The following is a 23,058-nucleotide window of genomic DNA, read 5'->3' as shown; positions in this document are numbered from 1 at the left end:
CTCCAGGTCTGAGAAGGCTGACCTGTGAAGTCTGAAGGAACCGGTATAATTAATCAGAACATGCCATAGTCAATAATTCAATGATCTTATACCTAGTTATAATTGTTACTTTTCATTTGGATTTAACTAGCATGTAAACAGTTCCTGGGTGAATATACTTGATTTTGACCAGGGGAGTGAGGTGCGACATTGGTCTCACCCCTCCCCCCCAGGTCGAGACAAAGAACCCTGCACCCATGGCCCATTTGAATAGACGGTAACACCCCTTAGATATCAGTGTATTTAACAGACTGTTCCCCAAGGAATAATCAGATATGCTGAGGTGAAGTCCTGTGAGGGAGGATGGATCTGAAAGTCTCTGTCTCACTGTGGTCGGCCGCCATTCTTCAAGAATAAACCTGGATCCCGACTGATCAAACCTAAGACTGAATCTTCAATATATGGTATAAATTATATCCCATCAAGTCATGTGCACTAAGTCGAGTCTTTGAGTTAATGAGGTTTGAATGTTGAGACTACATTAGCGTACATTAGAGCCATGAAAAATGTTACTGTGCAAGTGTGTGTTGAATGTTGGGGGCAGCGTGATTGTGTTAGTCTCTCCTGAATATTGTGAACAGAATGTTGTATTGAATGTTGATTGTGTTGGGGGTAAGTCTTGAACTTTCTGAGCAGTGTGACATGTGAGACTGGTCTGAGGTCTGGCTGTAATGGTCCGTTGGTTCTAGAACAGCTGCAGGCTGACTGCTGTGAGCTCAGCAGTGTGTTGGGAACAGTCTGCAAGCACTGTGTGTCACCATGGGTCACCAACACACACACACACACACACACACACACACACACACACACACACACACACACACACACACACACACACACAAATGTACACACTGAGAAAACACACACTTCTGTAAGGTGGCACACACATGTGCACACACAGCAAGGCCATGCAAAATCCATAAACACATGCAATCACATAACAGCCCACACAGAGCACAAATACAACATACACACACAAAACACACACACATACAGACACACACAACACATGCACAAATGTACACAAACAGACACAAACACACATTCACTTACACACACACTGTCTCCCTCCAGCTTGCTTTCTGCCTCTGTCCTTCCAGCTCTTTTCCACACTCATACCCTCATCTCTCACTACCCTATCACCCCCCCCCTTCTCCCAGCTGTCTCCATTGCCGTTTTTCCCTCTCTCCATCCCACACCCTGTCTCCCTCTCTCTTCCTCTTCCTCTCTCTCTCTCTCTCTCTCTCTCTCTCTCTCTCTCTCTCTCTCTCTCTCTCTCTCTCTCTCTCTCTCCCTCGTTCTCTTTCTCTCTCTCTAAAGGACTGATAAGAGTCTGAAGAGCAGTGGGCACCACACTGGGTCTGTAATGGTTCCCACCGAGTCGAGTTCAGCCTCTCAGCCTCGGCACAGCCCCATGTGACTGCCATTATGACACGTCCAAAGTCATTAGCTATGATTGGCTGAGACACCCACAAGTTGAGCCGACTGGATTAGAATTCGTTCTACTTCCTGATGTAGAAATATGTTATTATTTTTAATGTTGAGTTTGAAGAACAAAAATGGTTTTGCTAATGACTCCGGAAACAAGACCAAGTAGCACACACACATAGACACACATACACACTGATTTATTTTGAAATTAGACTTAGTAAGGTAAGTAAAGGTATATGGTGGGTTGATTTTAATTTGGGTTCACAGGTAGATAGACTTGCATATCAGTTCACCAAGGTCTTCCAAAGTGACTGTTTTACCAACAAATAGCCTACAGAAAACACAGTATATGGGAATAGCTTTAAATACACATCAACAGGCAACATGGCAGTTCTCACACCCCCATCTCACACTGGAGACAAACAAACTACCACTTCACCGCTCTTTAAACATCTTTAAACCTTTCCATTATTTATTCTTCTTATCAGTGCAGATAGTTCACTTGGTTCTGTTTTACATCCTGTGGTATACAAGTACAGTTCTTATTGTGACACTACTCTGCCATCTTGTGATCACTATTAGTAACTTCCTCTCTATGGGTCAAAAACTACCTCATAACATTAAACACAAGCTTGTATACTGCCAGAAAAGGTACATCAAACAGGAAACTATGGTTGGCCATTTGGGCTATATGTTTATATGAATTCACAGGTGAATGTTCCACTGTCTGATATAAATATTACTTTACAATGTCCTTATAATGAAAGGAATCATTGTTCTGTGAAATGCTGGATATAAGACTTACCTTACAAATTCCAAAAGCAACATAGAAGTGTTGAACTCCTCTGTGTTGCCTTGTGGTTTCTCTTTGAAAAATCAATATTGTGTTGAAATTAATCGAAATGAATAAAATATCATTCCGTAGGTCAGTAACTGTGTCAACGTCAGGACCAAGTCCAATAAATATTGTGGCTTAGTAGCAGGAGTGAATCTTATGTCTTATAATTTGATTTTAGTGTTCTAATTTGGAGCGTTTTGTGTTTCCCCTATCATAGATGCAAAGTATTTACTAGAAGGTTTGATCTAAACAGCTTACAGACAACCTGCAGTGATCATGAATCAAACTTGATACTAAGGGGTTGACACTAACCACTGCACCACCATGCCCATACCACAGCACCACCCACTTATGTTAATGTGTATTTTAAGTTAGCGATTAAGAGTGTGTTGTAGGCTATAAATGCCCTAGTGTGATTTTCCTGGTGTTTTAGCGTCTTTGTCTACCCTAAGCCTGTAAAATGTGTGTGCGTACGTAAGCCAGACTCATTTCCCATTCTACATATGCTTTTCGAAGCGGCCTAAACAGCAAGGATGTTAGCCTCTCAATTCACAGGTAAAAGGTTTGCCAGCACGCCACGGAAGTCTCTGGTTCACCCATCAGCCTCAGTTTAACATGGTGTGGGTGTACAAAATGTGACAGAATATAATAAGTAAATATCGGTCGACTTTCAAAAAGTCGTGGTGCTCGAAAGCTCTGAAGATGAAAAATGACATGGTCAATTCAAAAATCTGTAACGCACTGGTGACAGAGTTGGTGAAAATTAGTGAATAAGTATATACAGGTATAAAGAAAACTATGTTTTTTAAAGCAAATGGCAAAATGGTGGGCCGTTTGTAACTCACCAGTGGACCGCCCGAAAACAGATGAGCCAAAGGCCAGCGGACCGCCAGCTCTGCCCCCAGTGTGCAGATGGTAGGCCACATGCCCTTTGATGTCTAGGTTGAGTCTCTGTGTCAATAACGGCAAGAAAGCCAAAGATACACTCTACTCCTTAACCTTGCTCATGCTTTCTTCTACTGCAAGTTAAATAGAATGAATGCATAGGCTAAACATGAATCAAAATGTAAATATGGAGAACTGCCTAATTATTTAGAAATGTGTAGAACAGAATAGAATAGAATAGAATACAATGCACACACCATCTGTCAGTGCCAGGCTATTATCACAATACTCACCCCCTTTCTCCTCATGCAACACCCCACCCACATGAAATAAAACAGAGTGCAATGTCTTAAATTAATCTTAGCAAAAGGCCAGTGGACCATTGTCGACCCACTGGTGCAGAGCTGTTTTTGTGTCTGTAACTTACCAGTTTTCAGGTGGTCTGCTGGCAAGCGGCATATGTCAAACGGCATACGTCTGCAGTCATTTTCACCAACCTTTAACATTTTTATAGATGTTACCAGTGCATAATATAAGTCTTTCTGTGCAAGTATTTTTTTTTAACATTGAGAGCCTTCTAATAGGCTTAACATGAACATATGGAACATAAGGATATGATTAAGAAAATCATTTCAATGACATTTTATGTCATTTTCTCAATATCCAGACCCCGTTACGCTAAAGATGATGGTGGTCCGAGAGTAGACCAGAGGTGGGTTGTTTCTCAAAGTCAAGGATGCTTCCTTGGTAGGACGGGTCCTTCCAAGTCCTTCCAAGTTGGGTCCTTAAAAAAGATGGCGGACCAAACTCCGTAGGTGGTCGACTTTTTTTTGTTTAGATTTTTTAAAAGTTACCGAGAAATAGACACTGTACAATGTAAAAACCCCATTATTGTAACTGAAAAATATGTCTGAGAGGATTTGCGAGGTGTCTGAGCCACCTATCTTATGTAAGCATGCAAGCACCCACAAGGTAAACAGCGATGTATTGACGGATTGACTGAGTCGGATACAGTAGTTACAACATTTGGGAGGTGCACGTCAGGGAGAGGTGTTAGAGAGGATTTGCAACGTCGGAGAGGGCTCTCTGTGTCTCTGTCTCCAAAAACGAGCGACCATAAATCTGCCTTTAAGGGCACTCACGTGCAGTAGGCTAATCACCTGTGATTGAATGATGAGGGACACCTGCACAAGAAGAAGTGGTAGACAAGACAGGGCAGACGAATGTGGTACAAGCAGATTACCCGACCCACGCTTGGAATTGGAGGTGGCCAGCGCTGCAGACTAACGATTAATGAAATCCTGACGTGAGAGACTATACTTTGGAGACAGAAATTAGCAAACGTGTACGTTTTGGTATAGTATACCTCAGGCTGCACCACACTTCCGTGATGTTGATGACTGCTCTGACGACACATTCCACAGCAGAAGTCTAACCTGGGGGGTATTCGTCGTACGTGGTTTAGTGACAAACCTGGATAAGTTAACTCAGAGTAAGTGGTAAACCTCCTAATAGAAGAGCCCTCTGACGTTGTTTTGCTAGGAGAATGAACCAATGGAGGTTATTTTATTATTATTATTATTATTATTATTATTTATTTCTTACTCTGAGTTAATTTATCCAGGTTTGTCACTAAACCACGTACGACGAATACCCCCCAGAACATACATTGTATTTTTTTATTTAGTCTAACCCATCATTTAATTATTTGATTGTAAGTACAATTTAAATGAGTTCTATTCTGAAATGTCGTTATTCAAACACACGCTTTTTTTAGTTTTCTCGTAACCTCTGCTTTGAAAATGAAAAACGAATGACCAAATGTACACGTACTCCTGTGTGGATAACTCTTTCGAGATACGTATTACATATTTACTATTGATCTGGGGTGATGGTCCAGCAGACAGCTTGCGTAAACCAGTGGGTGGCGCTAGACACTTGTGGAGAAAAATATATCCACTTCCAACACACCAACCTGTGCCGGTGCTCTAAAACAAATGCGATGGCAACACTTTAATTGTCCTGTTATTACGAAAAATCACTGAAAACCAGTTTATACCGAGCCAAACTGTACCACGACACACAACATTCTAATTAAAATCCAATAACCAGAAACCAGTCTAACTAGTTCAATCTTGGGAATATTGCCACAATATGAAGTACACTATTAGTACAACAATAAGTACATAGACTAGATGACGACTGAGGAATACAGCGTCACAGTGAGCCCAAACAGGAATAAACGCCATGATCACCGAAAGCCTCGCTTTCAGTACCGGGCCGTTCCCGCTCGCACACATGCACTTCATACAGAACATTGCTGTCGTTACACTTCAGTGCGGATCTTGAGTGGAAACGTCAACGAGAAAGAGAGGCGGTCCTTAGTAGAGACCTACAAAGTCTCTGGTATATCGTAGAAGTTTGGATAACTCTCATGCCGGTTCGTGCGGAACTATGGAACTTCAAAAAAACGAGGAGCCCCCTCAACATGCTGCCAACTTACTCGGGGCAGAGGGCGACAACCAATGCAAACGTGCTGACAGTGCCCAAAAGACCCCGACAAACAAACGCAATATCCTAATCTTGGTGGTGAGTGACCTTTGACTTTTCTACAGATTTGCATTTCAATGTGTGCGGTTTGTTTGTTGTTCTCTGACAAGTGAGATGATTATAGATTAGTCCAAAGTGTTAGAGAACTTAGGGTCCAGGCGGCGAATTCTTTAGTGGTTTTGGTCATTCAGTAAACCTATCACATGCTGGTTGGTGCGACCATTCTGGGTAGTGTTTCCCTATTAACGTCACTCACTGCAGATACATAATCTGGATAAGTGGTGATGTATGTTGTAGGGTACTTCCACACCACCTAAAGTACTCATGGTCAAATCAATTGTAAAAGTAAAACTGTAAAAAGTCATCACAAAATTAAGAACAATTAATATCCTTATAATAATAATAATAATATATCCGTTATGCACGTTTAGAGAAAGGGTTAAAGCGTAATAGTTTCATTAACCATACAAAAACATACTCAGCCACTATAAAAACGTTACAGTAATAGAAAGGTAGACAGGGTGAATATGCGCTATAAAAGTAACTGTACCAGCCCAAATTGTTTAAGGACAACTTTTTTGGTTCTGTTTGAAGGAGAATACAGAGTCTAATTGACGGAGGAGTTTATATTGCTCGTCTATGTATAAAATCGTTTGATGGATGTTCAGCCATTAGACTTTTTGAATAGAGGTTCAGTGTGTAATGTTTTTTTTTTAGATATCATTATGTTGCTGTTAAAGATTTAAAGATTTGCAGACGTTACAGATATGGTTTGAAGTCACTGCATGATAGTCACTGCACATATTTCATAATACACAGGATACAGAATGATTGTGCAATGAGGATACATCTAAACCATCTACATTTGCAGTCAGCATAAAATTTCTTGCATTGCTGCATTACAGTGTAGCCACACCATGCATTAAGTTGCTTTTGCAGGTGAGATCATTTTATAACAGACACATGCAGACATGGGTTAAGATCCCATACACACTGTTGCAATGCGCCCTTGAGAAATCTGTAGTATGGGTAGTAAAATGGCAGACTATCTGTGCCTATTGCATCTTAAACTACCTGGAAAAAAAACATTTGAGAAGTTCAGTAAAAGTATTCAGACTTTTTTTGCACACATTTCTAATAAGTGTCTAATTCTGAGCTGGCACAATTGCAGGACAGGGAAGGATTTTGGACGATGCATCCTAACTGATATATATATATTTCAGGTCTAAATTTGTTAGAGTGCTGTCTACCATTTTTCTCCATACAGTGTCGCCATACCAATAAGGATGTTTTTGCAGGTGCAGAAACCTATAGTATATCATTTCATAACATGCATACCGGTATGTATATACTGACACTGAGCAACACCCCACAGAGTCACTGTTGTGATTGGCATGTGACACTATGGGGTAACCTTCGTTAGGACCATGGTCTGTTAAGCTGTCTATGGCGTATGCATTGAAGACTATCTTAAGATACCCATTTAAGAGTGTCCATGCCCGCAGTGAAGAATACCGAACATCTTTTTTCATTTCATAGTAGACAATGAAAGGCCAAACCTAACCACAGAGTTCCAAAAAAACTGAAAGGCCACTTGGCCAAAAAAAAACTGAAAAAGTGGACCTCTCCCTTCGAGGCAATGTAGAGCAAAGCTCTTTCCACATGTGTGCCCGCCCATGTGTGCAATATGATGAGAAGTAGGTATTCTTGTACCGTAAAGCACATATGTATGGCATATGTCAGCGGCACCAATGTTGTGTGATTGACTATTTTGAGCTATAACGCATGTGGCTATGGTTAGGAAAATCCAGAAAATATATATGGCCTAAGTCATACTGTAATTGCTGGGTGAATCATTAGAGGATATAGATTCAGTCTGGGTGCGAGTGATGTTCAGCTGTTTCAGATCAGTGAAGAAGCCTTGTTGGGACCACTGTTAAATTGCAAAGTGTAATATTAGAGAGGGCATTGCCTCACCGGTCTGTTGTTGGCCTTTACTGTTGCATGTTCGTCTTTCAATTTGAGTTTAATGAAACATAATCGCAGCTGTTGATGAAACTGCCCAGTAATGGAGTTGCTTAGTGATGTGTGATGAATGACGACATCTCAGAGAACGGTTGACTTTATACCCAGACACATGTGAGAGATTAACCACTTTGGTACTTCACTCAGTTGACAATATAATTGTTAACACTGAAGACATGGTTGATGCGTTTGTGTGTGTGTGCGCACTGGAGCACATCTGTCTGCTTCGTATTGTGTTGGTCCTCGGGAGACTCAGTTTACAGTGGAAGGAGACACACACACTCACTCCCTTTCACTCTCTCTCTCACACTCTCTCTCTCTCTCTCTTTCTCACTCTCTCACTCTCTCTCGCACACAGAGAGAGAGAGAGAGAGAGTGAGAGAGAGACTCATTTACAAAGCACTCATAAACATAATCTCGGTCTTAAAGTCTCAGACAAACACAGCTTTTTGGAATGTTTTGGAAAAAGCTCAGTTTTTTTGTCTTTTCTATACATACACACACACACACACACACACACACACACACACACACACACACACACAGGCGCTGAGATGATGAAAAACATGTTTTTCCCTCCAGCCTATGCCAGCGCCTGTTTTCCCATGTATATCTGCAGCGCAGGAAGTCTGGGAAATGAAACCCTGTTCCCTAAGCAGCTCTTTATCCTCTCAGACTCTCTGTGCTCCTGAAGCATCTATACATCATGTCTCCCAAACAAGAGGCTTTTCCTCAACATCAAACCTCTGACTCTTGCTTTAAAAAAAGAACTCATCACACTCATCATAAAGACATTTCTCTTACAGCAATTAAAGAGATCTGTCCGAGTTCTGTTAGGGCAGTGTAATCTCTGCATGGCTGTAGACTCACTATCTACACACACACACACACACACACACACACACACACACACACACATCTGCACAGAGAGAGAGAAAGAGAGTATGTACACACTCTCCCTCTTTGTGGCTTAGAAGCTCAAAGATAAAGGACCAGGTAGAATGTCCCCTCTCGCTCTCTCTCTCTCACACACACGCACACGCACACACACACACACACACACACACACACACACACACACACACACACACACACACACACATTGCCTCTCACACACACACACACGCACACACACACACACACACACACACACACACACATTGCCTCTCACACACACACACACACACACACACACACACACACACACACATTGCCTCTCACACACACACACACACACACACACACACACATCGCCTCTCACACATAACCCTGCCCTGTCACCTCTTCCATGTGCAGATTTATCTCCTAAGACCCATGATCCTCCACCTTTGAACCTCCCAGGCTAATTACAAACCCTCTGCCTACATTGCGTGTCCTTCCCTGGGTGAACAAACGCGCCTGCAGCCCTGGTGCTCTGGATGGCAGCTGGGGTGTCCTTGCTCAGTGGGTAGATAGCTGGGGTGTCAGAGAGGGGAGAGATTAGTGCAAGTGTAATTAACTTGGCACTGTGCCCCTTGCCTAACCTTAGTCACAGTAATAAGACGGCTACATTAAGTCCACAACTGCCTGTGAATGTGAGTTCTGGAGAGAGAAGAAAACAACCACACAGTGATGCCATTGGATGGGTGAAACACATTCACAATGTATTATCACAGCCATAATTGTATCAGAGAACATTAGAGAATCGCTTGAGGCAAATAACATGATGGAGCAGGGATTTGCAAAGCACACTATGACACGCTCTGTGAATAGTGTGATATTTAGCATTAGTGGGTGAAACTGTTACTGAATCGTGCCTTTAGCAGTACATACCGTAGATATTTTGTCTGTGTGGGAGTGATGCAGTAAGCAGATAATTATGACTACTGATAGCTGACTGCAGAGGGGTAAATGGAGAGAGGACACAATGAGTGTTGATTGTAAGAGTGTGTTTTTAGCTCCGATTGAAAAGGAATTAAATGGACCCCAGAGGAACTCCCTAGGCTTCCAAGTCTGATGTAGTGAAGAATAGGGGTGGGAATCTCTTGGCACCTCACGATTCGATTCGATTCCGATTCAGTGGTCAACGATTCGATTCTAAACCGATTATCGATTCTACACCGATTATCGATTCTAAACCAATTATCGATTATCAATTCTAAACCGATAAAACGATTATCGATGCATGTCGATTTTTAAAACATCTGCGTTTGCTACTCAGAGTCTCAAATCACTTCCTACTTTGTGTTTGATAATTAAAGAAAATCAACAGATGAATTACCTTCTCTATTTTTTATTACAGAAAAAGCTTTCCCTTGTCACAATTATGACTTTCAATGAACAATGCAATAATCGATGCAGCTTGCATTTCAACACAAAATGAATGTGTAAAAAAAAAAAAAAAAATTTTTAAATTATTATTTTTTTTTTATTAAAAAATCGATTATGAACTTTTCTGAATCGAGACAGAATCGTTCTAGAGAGAATCGAGAGAAATCGAAAAATCGATTTTTTCCCCCCACCCCTAGTGAAGAACCCCTGACAGGCTCCAGATGTTTTAAAAGTAACAGCAGTCAGATCGGGTGCATTGGAGGAAGAGTGAGAAGAGGGAGGGAACAGCGTACGGGTGAACATATGACAGTAGCGGAGAGGCGGGCCAGGTCTGGGCCAGATCAGGGCTGGACCTACTTCAGGGTTTGGCGGCTCTTTGGGGAAAATCTACTGCAACTGTAGCCAAAGCTCAAAGGAGGTCAGCGGAGGGAGGAATAGCGGTGCTGTCAAGAGAGAGGACCGAGTTGTAAACCAATCTCTAGTACAGCTACCTCGATGCCGTAGGAACAAAAACAAACTCAAAAGGCTCATAGAGATGAATTCAAGCTAAACATTTATTTAGGAAGTAGCCACTCTCCACCACGCCTGGGGATGATCTGCAGTTTTTTTTTTATCTTAGTTTAACTTCAGTAGCATTTCGTAGGTATTCGGTTGACCTTTCGATTTGAGGGCGCGGTGGAATAAAACGGCTCTTTACTAGGCGGAAGATCAGGGATTTCGTCATTGTGATAAATGACGATGATGTGTGGGTGTAGCTGCTGGAGCAGTGAGCTGAGCGATCACGAGAAGTCCATGTAGGGGATCCGGATGGATGATCACAACAGAGGCCCCTGGTGTACTGTATTTCAAAAGACTCTCAATTGAGAGAACATGCAGTACCTTAAGCAGGAAAGAAGAGACCAAACACCAATCAGAAGATGTGAGGGGAGGGCCGGGCCGGATGGCTGTGTTCCCAGTAACACTGCACGGGTGGTCCTTATTGCTTATTCAGTAGCTGCTTACTTCTCAGAAGTGTGTAGTTGGGTTCGGTGTAAATCCCCCTGTGTTGTTTATCTCTGATTTAAACAAACATTACCTATTTCTTGTTAGTTCCGTTCTTGTCTCTGTCTCTACTCGATGCTCTTTGCAGAACTGCAGTTTTCTTTTCCCCCAACACAGGCCACAGGTGCTGCAGTGCTCTGTCTCGGCCCTGGCCAGATATCTGAAGGCAAGGTGTACTGTACATAGAGAGCAATAGTTCACATTAGCTGTTGGCCGCTGCATTCATCGGGAGGTTTTTGCAGGTAATTGCATTGCTAAAGTTGAGTTTTTGGAGCCTGGAAACATCACACCATCACAATCTTTACTCTGTGTCTCTGTTTGTGGGCTTTGACAGAGAAATGCCCAGCCGTATGCAACTACTTTGGCTAATGAGCAACGATTCAGAAAACATGTGCCATCCATTACAAGCCCTTGTGTAGCTTAAATGACAACGCAACCCGATTTAGCCCCAGACAATGGTATGGAAAAACACACCATGTTTTGGTTTGGGATTCAGGAGGAGCCATAGTGGGAAATCATTTCTGACCACAGTACTTTTCCCCCACAAATCATTCTCCACTGCAACAGCATGCTCAGACCAATGGTCTGGTGTGCCCCCATGTCTGTCTCACTGCAGTGAGAACTCAATATCCTATAACCCTTCATAACACTATAACCCTTTATCACTATTTTACCAATAGTTTCCTCTCACCTGTGGTGCTTACATTTACATTTAGTAGACGCTTTTATCCAAAGCGACTTACAAGGACGTATACACATTTTTTTTAAATGTTTACACTGATGGCACACTGCATTAGGAGCAATTAGGGGTTCAGTGTCTTGCTCAAGGACGCTTCAACAGGGAATCGAACTAGCAACCTTCTGATTACTAAACGACTTCTCTATCTCCTGTCCCACTGTCGCACAAGCACACCTTCGAATGTTCTCCCAAGAGCCCGCACACGAAGGGTCATTCGCTCATTTACTCCTGTTTGTTTTGGTCAGCATACCTCATGCCATCTGGTCTTCATTTCCCTCGTTTATGTTTTTAACTTCCTGTCGTCAAAGCAGAGGAGAGAAATTGATTGGCCACGTCCAGCCAGAAATCATCGAACACCAGCCTACTGTCTGTCAGACGCAGAGAGCCTAGTCTGGCCTCTGCTTGAACCTCCATTTGTCTGGTCAGTAAAGGGAGGCCTGATGTCACTGAGCATGGATGACATTATCACAGATCCAGGGCCTCTCTGACTGTGTAGATGACTCCATCAAATGTCACTTGCCCTCATTAAAAGCAACTGATTTCTCCTCTACAAACCTGCAGTATGAACCACAGCATTGTTGATCTTCATGTGAAATGTATCTAAAAATCAGTCTATAAAATCAGTTCCAGAAGAGTTCCAGAAGGGAAGTGTACTAGACTAGACTAAAGGGGAACTACAACCAACCAAGCCAGCTGGATGATACTTCTGAACTGTTTCTATTTGATGCTGATATCTTTTTTTTGTTCTGTCTGTCTTTCCATACCCCCACATCTTTCTTTTTCTCTGTCTCTCTCTCTCTCTTTCTCTCTCCCTGTCTGTCACTCTCCCTCATCACCCTCCCTTTGCAGGCGATCCTGCTACTGCTACTAAGCATCATCCTTGCAACTGCAATTGTCTTTGCCTTGAAGTCGTCTGCCTGTTGTAAAAACCGTGAGTCTCCTCCTCAGTGCTCCTCCTCCAACTTGACTTCACTTTCCAGCTGTTCATATCTACAGAAGTTTGGTTTGGTTCAGTGACAGTCCCACAATGTTTCCACTCTCCCAGCTGACATTATGTCATTTTAGCACATGTGCTATGTATTGGCATAGTTTCATTGTTTGACGTGTGGTCACGATGGTCTGTCTGATTGTTTTTCACTAAAAAAAGCAAGCAAATTCATTACATTTCTCTGTGGAAAGAAGTTCTGGGGCTATCTGTCTTGGGGGGGTTAGTCTTAACCTTATGGTGTAACACCTGAAGTCACAGAGTAAGCGCTGACTAAACGCACCCTGTAAATAAAAATGATTTTAAAATGTTTAAATCCTGCACAGTGTCCATGTTAGATACAGATTAGTGCTCTATTAAAGGTCTCAGCGTAAAGGAAGTATGTGGCTTGGCAGGACACTAACGCACTCTATGACCTCTGACCCCACCCCCCACCCCCCCCCCCCTCCCCACCCCCCCACACAGATAACAGCTGTAAGAATCGGTGTGGGGATGGTCCGTCTGGGTCTGGGTCGTGCCGCTGTGACCAGCAGTGTGAGAGGGAAGGCAGCTGCTGCTTAGACTACAAAGAAGTGTGTGAGGAGCCCCGTGAGTGACACCCCGTCGCCGCCGGCAACACTACACCAGAGTTACCCATGATGCCGTGTGTGGGTGGCGGCGCGCTGCTGCCGCCGCGTCATGGGGATCGTGTGTCTGTGTGGTTCGCAGTGTGTGTGTGTGACTGTGCCAGAGGGCGAGACGGAGGGACAGCATATGTGTCCGAGTAAGGTTGTGTTTAACATGTGTGTGTGTGTGTGTGTGCGTGTGTGTGTGTGTGTGCGTGTGCGTGTGTGTGTGTGTGTGCGTGTGCGTGTGCGTGTGTGAGAGAGAGAGAGAGAGAGAGAGAAAAGTGCTGTTACTGAGAGGCTGCATACACTTTGTTAACCTACATTAACGTGTGTGTGTGTGTGCGTGTGTGTGTCAGTGAGTACATAGTACGTATTTATATGCACATCACCTTGTTTTGATTTTGCTCTTATGGGAACCTTTGTTTGCGGTGCATAATGATTAGGGAAAGTCCTGTGTGTGAGTGTGACGTGACGTGACCAGGCCCGTGAGAATGAACGGAGGCGGAATGCAAGGGTGGGCTGGCAGGCTTGGCGGGCCCTGCTGCGGCCATCACAGCTCTCCATTTCCAAACCCACCGGGAGAGAAAATTCCCCTGCCCACTGAGGCCCCGTTGGTGACCCAGGGTAATGGCTCGGAACGGGTGTGGTGCCCCATTCGGAGGGATGGCATGTAGTGTATATATGTGTGTGTGTGTGGTTGAGTGGTTGAACATACACTAATGGATTTGTGGAGAGGTATTGGTATGAAACTGTATGTATGTGTTTGTATTTTTGTGTGTATGCCTGATTTGTTTATGTACCTGTTTAAGTGCATTTGTGCACTTTGATATGTAGGTATGATGCATGTGTGTAGTCAAGAATAGTCAAGAATACATACATTCTGGGTGGGGTTAGGGAAGTATTCTCAGGGTTTCTGTAAGCAGAAGGCCCCTTAAACTAACCCTCTTCCTGTCTGCTCTCAACTTGGAGCTAAAGCAATCGAGATATATATAAAGCATATTCTGAGAAACCAAGCTTTCTCTCACACACACACGCAAGAGCACAGATGTACACAAACACGGAGGAGCAGAGGGGTCCGCTTTTCTGCACAGTTGGCAAGTTGTGCTGGAGAAGTCAAATTGCCATGGGCACCCACACGCTCTCTCTCTCTCTCACACCAATTCGCACTCTCACACGCCCTCACACAGACACTCACACACACACACACACACGCGCCCTCACACAGACACTCGCACACAAATCACAAATGCACATTTACTATTGGTGCCATCCAGGCTGGCTCAGGACCGAAAAGCTGAGGGTGAAGGAGGCCATTTATTATCCTCCTTCTCTCACATTTTCTCACTCGTTCAAACATTCACACACACACACACACACACACACACACACACACACACACACACACACACACACACACACACACACACACACACACACACACACACACACGTACACACGTACGGGCACATGCCCACTCACACTCGTGCGCATTCTGCGGTGTGGCCGAGACTGACTCAGCGTTGGTTTGTCGCTGTGATCCAGAGCATCAGTTACTGGCCCCTGTCGGCTGGCACACAGTGCCGGGCCTTTGGTACACACAGGGTGAGGGACACAGATGTCTGATTAATTACTCACAAAATGAGGCATAGCAGACATTACTCATCCCCACCGCACACACAAACGGGAGGAGTCTGTGGAACAGTTGTGAAAGTCACTAAAAAAAGTTTTGTCTGGTATTTTTGGGGTATTTTCTGTTTTAAAAAAAAGATTGTTTGTGGTCGTCTCCAACACCCTGGCATTGGTTCCATAATATTTGGTCAAGACCAGCCGTGTGGGTTGTTGTTCTGAGGTGCGCAGTGTACACGGACGCATCTGGGGAAGCCTGGCACAGGCTCGACGGTTTGTTTACGTTTCTCGGGCCGAGAGCTCGCGCGCCCCAGACCGAGGCGGCCGGATCTTCGGATCGCCCTGGGTGGGTCGGACGCGGCACTCCTCTTGCTCCAGTTCACAAGAAAGAGCGGCTTTGTGAACGGTCCCGAATCAAAGAAGTGAGTGAATGAGATCACATTCTCCCATGCGTTTAATGGAAGATTTGGATCCAGCTCGACCGGCCACAGACCCAACCTAATACGTTCTGAGACGATGTCCAGTCATGGAGCCTATTATTGGAACAGACTCTGGGGCATGAAGGGGACGAGGGGACAGTAGCGCCATTGTGAGCAAAAGCGCTCATTGTTTGGGCAGCAGAGCCACTGAATAGTGCCGCTTTCAAAGTGTAGCATTTAAATGGGCTTGATACCAGGCAGCAATGTTCTTATGGGAGTCCATGGGAAATGCTGTCTGTGAGAAGCTGAGAGTCTGTTTCCCTGTTATATGGCATGGACGGAGAACCATCCATTAGCCCAAGATTAACAGGAACATAAAACAGGTATTTACAAGTGTTATCACTTCAAAGCTAGGTTTGTTTTGGGTGGCGTGATGCTAACCACTGAGATGTTGGATAAGTGGAGTGGGAGATTTTGTCCTTGGATGACTTGGGTGACTCTCTCTCTCTCTCTCTCTCTCTCTATCTTTCTCTCTCTCTCTCCCTCCAACATTTGAATCCTCCTCTCTCTTATTGTTTGTCCTCTCCTACCTCTTGCTTAATCACCTTTTCCTTGCTGTCTGTTTCTGAGTGCTCAGGCAAAACCACAATTTCCCCCCTCACTCTCCACCCCTCTTCTCTCTCTCTCTCTCTCTCTCTCTAGTTCAACTCTGGACGTGTACGAAATTCCGCTGCGGTGAGAAACCGTTGGCCCAGAGCCTCTGCTCCTGCTCTGCCGAGTGTGTGAAGCGCGGCAACTGCTGTGCCAACTACATCAGCACATGCTCAGGTAAGGCCTGTTACTCTCCCCATAACTCCCTCTCTCTGTACTGTGCGTCCCCTCAAGACCTACTGAATGAGTACACCATTTTTTGTTTAACTGTTTAAGCTAAAGAGTAAAGTGTCTCCACAAGGGGTTATTAAATTACGTTCTAAGGTAAGATGTGATGTTAGTTTGGAGGTCCCCCTTTCGTTTAGTCCTCAGAAAGCCTGTTATGTAACTTAATGGTTTAAGCCATTCATTAATGGCTTGATTCTCCTATCGTAACTCCCTGTAGTTGAAATCTAAACATCCTTTTCAGGATAAGGAATGCTCTTACTGTCATTGCGTAATACATATTTGGTGTGAGGCCCAGCTTAAAAGTCCACACTCACTTTGGTCACGAATGTTTCTGTGTTCTAAACAAACCTTTTCAGATGAGGCCAGATTTCCTGATTGATGATCATCTCTTTTCTCCCTCTTTCCCTCTTAGCCTCCTCAGTGTGCCTGTTGATCAACCCCCTTCCCCCAGTCTGAGACTCCCAACTCTCTTTTATCTTGTCGTCATAGAGACACGCCATAGCTAGCTGTGTGCCATTGCATTGCCCAGTACTTAGCTAGAAATAGCCCCATCTATTACCTCTAATTCACCACAAGCCCATTAAATGTGATTGCTCCATTAACCCTCATAATATTTCATATGTAATATAATGTTGCAGCAACACATAATGTTACAGTAAAAGGCCTATATGATTCCACACCGCCACAACCAAGCAATTTGCATGGCTTTTATGTTGTTTCAGGATGCATGATCCATTCATTAGGATTGATTTCACTTTTATGGCCCATTTATTTATGCAGATACTGTAAGCTGGAGTAAAGGTTAAAACACAGGCATATGGATTTATGAATCATGTTCATGCATTTAGCTTTCATCCATACCCACATAACGACGAGTGTGTGTGTGCACTTTGAGAGTTCCCTCTGCATTGTATAACCTTAACTGACGGCTACACTCACTTCTAGGAACGACCTCGTGGCAAGAGGAGGAATGCGAGGACATCGAGGAGCCACAGTGTCCTGCAGGGTAAGGGAAAAGCTCCACCGCTGTTTTCATTCCTTGGTCGTAAACCGAAACAAAAGCCACTTCCCCCCACATCCTTCACTTTGTTTATTCAGTGCTATTTGACTGGAGGTGTCTAGAGCAAGCTCCATATCCAACCAGGCTGTCCTCTGTCCAACAGTCTTTCACACAGATTTTGTTTGCACAGTTTGCAGGTGTGTGTGTGTGTGTTTGTGTGTGTGTGTGTGTGTGTGTGTGTGTGTGTGTGTGTGTGTGTGTGTGTGTGTGTGTGTGTGTGTGTGTGTGTGTGTGTGTGTGTGTGTGTGTGTGTGTGTGTGTGTGTGTGTGTGTGTGTGGGTAAACAATTTCATCCCTAAATGCGGGAGCTTGTTTTTCCTCTTCTTTTTGAACATTCACTTGTATTATTTAGTTGCATTATGTGTAAAGGCGGTCAGTCATCACCCTCATCTCAAATCATTTCTCAGCCATCATTACGCCTGAGATGAATAATGAAGCGATGTGTTGTTGATGCTACAAGACAAACCACAGCCATAAACCACTGCTATGTTTACTGTAGGTCATGTGGCAAAAGGCTTGAAATGTCAGGGTCAGTAGTAGTTCAATTCCAAGGGAGCGCATGTACTGATAAAATGTGCCCGTCGCTCAAGATAAACGTGCCTGCAAACATGGAGAGATGTAAATATTAGGCGGAAGAGGTGAGATTAGTTCAAAGGGGTCACATGTAGATATGAGCGGATCCCGCCTCCTAGAGTACTTTACTTCTGCTTTACTGTAGTTGTGTGTGTGTGTGTGTGTGTGTGTGTGTGTGTGTGTGTGTGTGTGTGTGTGTGTGTGTGTGTGTGTGTGTGTGTGTGTGTGTGTGTGTGTGTGTGTGTGTGTGTGTGTGTGTGTGTGTGTGTGTGTGTGCGTATGTGTGAGAGAGAGACTACAGAATGTTGGAACATGTACGCAAGTCGAGCATTCCTATATGCCTAGTTGCCTACACTGTTGGCTGGGTATGAGTGTAGACGTGTATGCATGTGTGATTGTGTGTGTGTGGGATTTACCCCTCTTTATAGCCTTAAAATAATCAAATCCAGATGGGAGACTATAACATTATAGACACTCATAACCCCATCACCATTAGGCTTAAAAATAAATAAAACTAATGAAGATGGTATCCTAGCAAACTGCAAGATACAAGGTTATGTTGCTTAGAGTCACAACAATGCATCCATGGATTATCCATGCATGTTCCATCATGACTCACTTTGGCGGGTCTCAGATACGTATGAGTGTTGCAACTATTAAAGGAAAGTTTTGAGAAAGTCATGAGAAAACCTTTCCTGCATTCTCACACCAAAGAAACATCTAAACACGCTTGATGCCTTTTGTAATGCATCCTGTGGACTGATTAAGTTAAAAGTTTTACCTTTTTTGCCACAATGAGAAAATGTACAGTATGTTTAGAGAAAAAAGGGTGCAGAATTTCATGAAAAGAACACCTCTCCAACTGTTAAGCACAGGGATGGATGGATTGTGCTTTCGGCTCGTGTTGCAGCCAGTTTCATGACAAATATTTCACTGGTAGAGTTAAGAATGAATTAAATTAGATAGCAGCAAATTCTGGAAGGTATAATGATAATAATCCTAAACACACCTCAAAATCCACAATGGATTAAGAGGCAGAAGTTGAAGGTTTTTACCATGGCCCTCACAGTCCCCCGACCTAAATATCCTCGAGAAATCTGTGGATAGATCTCAAAAGAGCAATGCATGCAAGACAGCCCAAGAACTAGACGTTTTTGCAAGGGAGAATGGCTGAAAATCCCCCAGACAAGAATTGAAAGATCCTTAGCTTGCTACAAACAGCATTTACAAACTGTGACACTTGCTAAAGGGGGTGTTAATACGTTCTGACCATGACGGGTGCCCAAACGTTTGCTTCAGACCCTTTTCCTTCTTTGGTATTTTGAAAATGTAAAGGATGGACAAAAAAAAGTAATCTTGCTTAAAATATTATAAGAAATGTGTCATCTTTACTTTTATTTCAAAATCAATCTTTTACTTGCTTAGCTATTCACAGTAACAAACATTTTGACCATGGGTGCCCTAACGTTTGCATGTTGCTGTATGTGTGTATTTATAGTACTGCACTTTTGTTTCTTCATGGTAAGAGAACGGCTATGTGTGTGTGCGTGTGTGTGTATGTGTGCGTGTGTGTGTATGTGTGTGTGTGTGTCATAAGAGAACCACTACTACACATGTGCGTGGTGTTTTCATTTAAAGCCAGCTACAAAATGTGGTAAGTGCACTAGACCTGAGTGACTTTAATTCTGTGAGTGTGTTTATTTACTGTATATGCATGTGTTTATCTTCACTGCTGTAGGGTGTGACTCCATTACTCATTACTGCATGGAAAAGAGGAGCTATTTTCCCCCCTCTGAAAGCCTTTTTCTCCTCTGTCTGCCCTCAAGGCTTTGATCTGAGCAGTGTGGGTTGTTTTCTTTCTGTCTCGGGGAGTTTGGGTGAGCTCCCACAGTGGTTGGCCTCTTTAGAGTCGCCGTTTTATTGAGGTTGTTGTTCGTCAGAGGGGGGAGATAGGTGAGGTATATAAGATTCCATAAGCCCTCATTTGTTTGTAAAAAACCAAAGGGACAAGAAATCAAGAAAATGTTGGATGCTGTGCCTTTTAAAGGGAGGTCTGCTAGTCCATTGCAATCTTTGGACTTCTTGGTGCATACTCACCTATAACTGTATGTTTACCAAAACATGTATATTTTCAATTTCTTCATTGCCTCACAGTGCCTTGGTTTTGACTTAAATGGAGACCCCCCCCCCACATATTGCAATAGAAGTGAATGTCTTGTCCTGAAAACAGAGGCCTGTTCCTTTTCGACTCAGCCCGTTAACCGGTGTCACCGTGGTATCGGTCATTTGAAACCAGATCATGCCAACTCCGATTTCCGTGTTACATCAGTCCCACAGCACTCTGCTTTCTTCATTAATTGCAATTCATTTGTCACTGAATGGCCCTTTTAGATGCTTTGGAGTATCTGTCCAATGAAAATGGACCCATTAATGTCTAGAATGGCTAGAAAAGAAGAAAAAAAAAACATCTGGTATGACTGTTTGGGGACCCAGTGAAGTAATATCGGGCAGGAACCTGTGCTGGGTGATCATGGGATGCTAATGCAGTCTCTGTGGCAGGAACCTGTGCTGGGAGATCATGGGATGCTAATGCAGTCTCTGTGGTTAGGAGGATTCATTTAGGTCAGCATTTCCCTTTTATTTAGCACTTCTGTGGGTGTTTTTGGACATTTTATGACGTCAGTGGAATGGAAAAGGGAAGGGTGAAGTTGTGGGGCCTGCTGAGGTGTGGCGGTTTCTGCCAGATGGCGTGTGGGAGAGACAGATAGAGATTGAGAGAGACGGAGGCTGCGTGGCAATGGAGACGTCTTACCATCGGCATGACTCTTACTCAGCAACACCCCCTCACTCCCCCTCTCTCTAGCCTCTCTCTGCCTGACTCTTCTGTCTGTCTGTTCTGTATGGTGTGATAGTCATACCCCCCCCACACACACACACACACACACACACACGCACACACACTCACCACCATATCCAGGACCTGCGAAAGGCACCTGCTGTGCCACTGGTCATTCATCCAGCAACCCACCAGTGTCTGTGACTGTCTGTCACTCTGCCATCAGCGAATGCCTTCAAACCAAAGCATTCCAACTTGCAGGCCCATTCAAATCTGTGGGGGAAAATAACAGTTAGTCAATGACAGGCGTTCTCATGGAGACGTTAACCAGTGCGGTTTTGAAGGAAGTATGAAATGACCTCAGTCACTCCAACTGTGTCAATAGGGTGAGTCAGGGCGACAGATCTGAAATGGGTGAGCTCTATTTTCTGTGCTGTCATTGTAGGTCTTGAGTTCACGCTAAAAGCTCTGTGCTGGTGTTGTCCTAGGTTCTCAAGGCCCCCACTGATCCTGGTGTCTCTAGATGGTTTCAGGGCCAGCTACATGAACTCCTATGAGCGTCTATTGCCTGTGCTCTCCAAACTGAGTAAGTCACACATATAGAAGTGTATATATATATATATATATACTGTATATATATATATATATATATATATATATATATATGCGAAGTGTATTGTTTGTTCATTGAATTCATGCATTCACACACATAACATTGTTCCATTCTCATTCTCAGCTGATCATGTGTGAAAGGAGATTTACAGCTTTCTTTTTTTTTTTTTAAAAAGCTCTTTTTACATTCTCCCCCCCCCCCAGAAAAATGTGGCACCTCCACATCATACATGAGGCCGGTCTATCCCACGAAGACGTTCCCCAACCACTATACCATCGTCACCGTAAGTTCATGCTAAACAAATTCCCAACCCTCAGACCAATCCCAGAAGCCACCAGTTGTCTGTATGCTGGTTATGACATAGGCCTAGGCATATGCCTTGGCCTTTTGTAGCACAAAGAAGCATAGAACGGTACACTGCCTGATGTAAACACAAGTTGTGTAAGAGGAAGTTAACCTCAGACCAACTCCTTATTACCAGCCTCCAAGTGTTGTAACCCAGGGTGAGATTGCCTGTGGTCGCTGAAGAAATATCCATGAAAGTGGTTTAGCTTGAAGAGATATCTGTGTGTTTTGCGGTTCAGTACTTAATGCCTTAGTTATTTATGGTAAACTTCTCCAAAGCCATCGGCATCTGGTGTAATGTGTTGTGAAAGCAACACTGCAGGAAGCCACCTAGAAGAATGCTTTGTATTTTCTTGTTATGACACGTTTAATTTGAGATGCTTGTATTCATTTAAGATGTGTGTGTGTGTGTGTGTGTGTGAGTCATAGGGCCTGTACCCGGAGTCCCATGGCATTGTAGACAACAAGATGTATGATGTGAACAGAAATGCAGAGTTTGTCCTCAGATCGAAGGAGAAGTTCAACCCCAAATGGTACCTTGGAGAACCTGTGAGTACTGTTGAACACAATCATCCCACAAGTGCTCAGACCCATTCAGCTGTCCTATTTCTTCTTGTATTTTTCTGTTTTAAAGCACATTGCTGTTTTTAAAATCTATGTTTCTGTATCTGCTCATTTATAAAGCACTTTTAGTTACCGGTGGGTGTGGATTTTGCCGTGCCTTGCCTATTTATTCCTGCTTGGCTAGTTTTCTCTTTGATTCGCCCTTCAGCTGATTTGGCACTTTGTTGGTGGAAGTAATGTTGCGTGCTCTAGTAATTAAGTTCCTTGTTTTATTTGAGACTAATTTGATTACCTAAAGGGGAATAAAAGTACATCCCAGTTACCTTTCATTCTCCAGATCTGTACTGTTAGTAGTAAACTATATTCCTTTAGAGCTGTGGTTCTTAACCTTTTTTGAGGTACTGAACCCTGCGAGCTTCATCAGTGCATTTACCGAACCCTTCGTAATTGGAAAAATAAAAAATAAAATATGATTTCTTCAAAACATAGGTATATATAAAAACGACCCAACATTGCTAGTGTGAACCGGGCTATACTGTGTGTGTCTTGACCCCTGCCGAACCCCTGAGAGTGACTCAACGAACCCCTGGGGTTCGATCGAACCCAGGTTAAGAACCACTGCTTTAGATGCATATGAAGTTAGGGGGCTTGTTCTAAAAGTGACAGTGATGAAATATTCTGGTGAGTGTTTA

General features: G+C 43.6%; 1 protein-coding gene across 1 annotated transcript in view; it reads left to right on the top strand.

The window, feature by feature from the left end:
- The first annotated feature begins 5,486 nt into the window (after positions 1 to 5,486).
- The window catches only part of enpp1 (ectonucleotide pyrophosphatase/phosphodiesterase 1), a 37,999-nt gene continuing 20,427 nt past the window's right edge, over positions 5,487 to 23,058 (top strand). The window contains exons 1-8 of the mRNA XM_031581484.2: positions 5,487 to 5,782; positions 12,708 to 12,789; positions 13,309 to 13,431; positions 16,199 to 16,324; positions 17,321 to 17,381; positions 21,333 to 21,430; positions 21,661 to 21,740; positions 22,232 to 22,351. Coding sequence (XP_031437344.1) covers positions 5,648 to 5,782; positions 12,708 to 12,789; positions 13,309 to 13,431; positions 16,199 to 16,324; positions 17,321 to 17,381; positions 21,333 to 21,430; positions 21,661 to 21,740; positions 22,232 to 22,351 — 825 coding nt within the window. The 5' untranslated portion in view covers positions 5,487 to 5,647. The remainder of the gene's footprint in view (positions 5,783 to 12,707; positions 12,790 to 13,308; positions 13,432 to 16,198; positions 16,325 to 17,320; positions 17,382 to 21,332; positions 21,431 to 21,660; positions 21,741 to 22,231; positions 22,352 to 23,058) is intronic.

This window comes from Clupea harengus, chromosome 15, assembly GCF_900700415.2.
Source record: "Clupea harengus chromosome 15, Ch_v2.0.2, whole genome shotgun sequence".
Taxonomy (NCBI): Eukaryota; Metazoa; Chordata; class Actinopteri; order Clupeiformes; family Clupeidae; genus Clupea; species Clupea harengus.
This window is presented reverse-complemented; position numbering and strand designations above follow the sequence as displayed.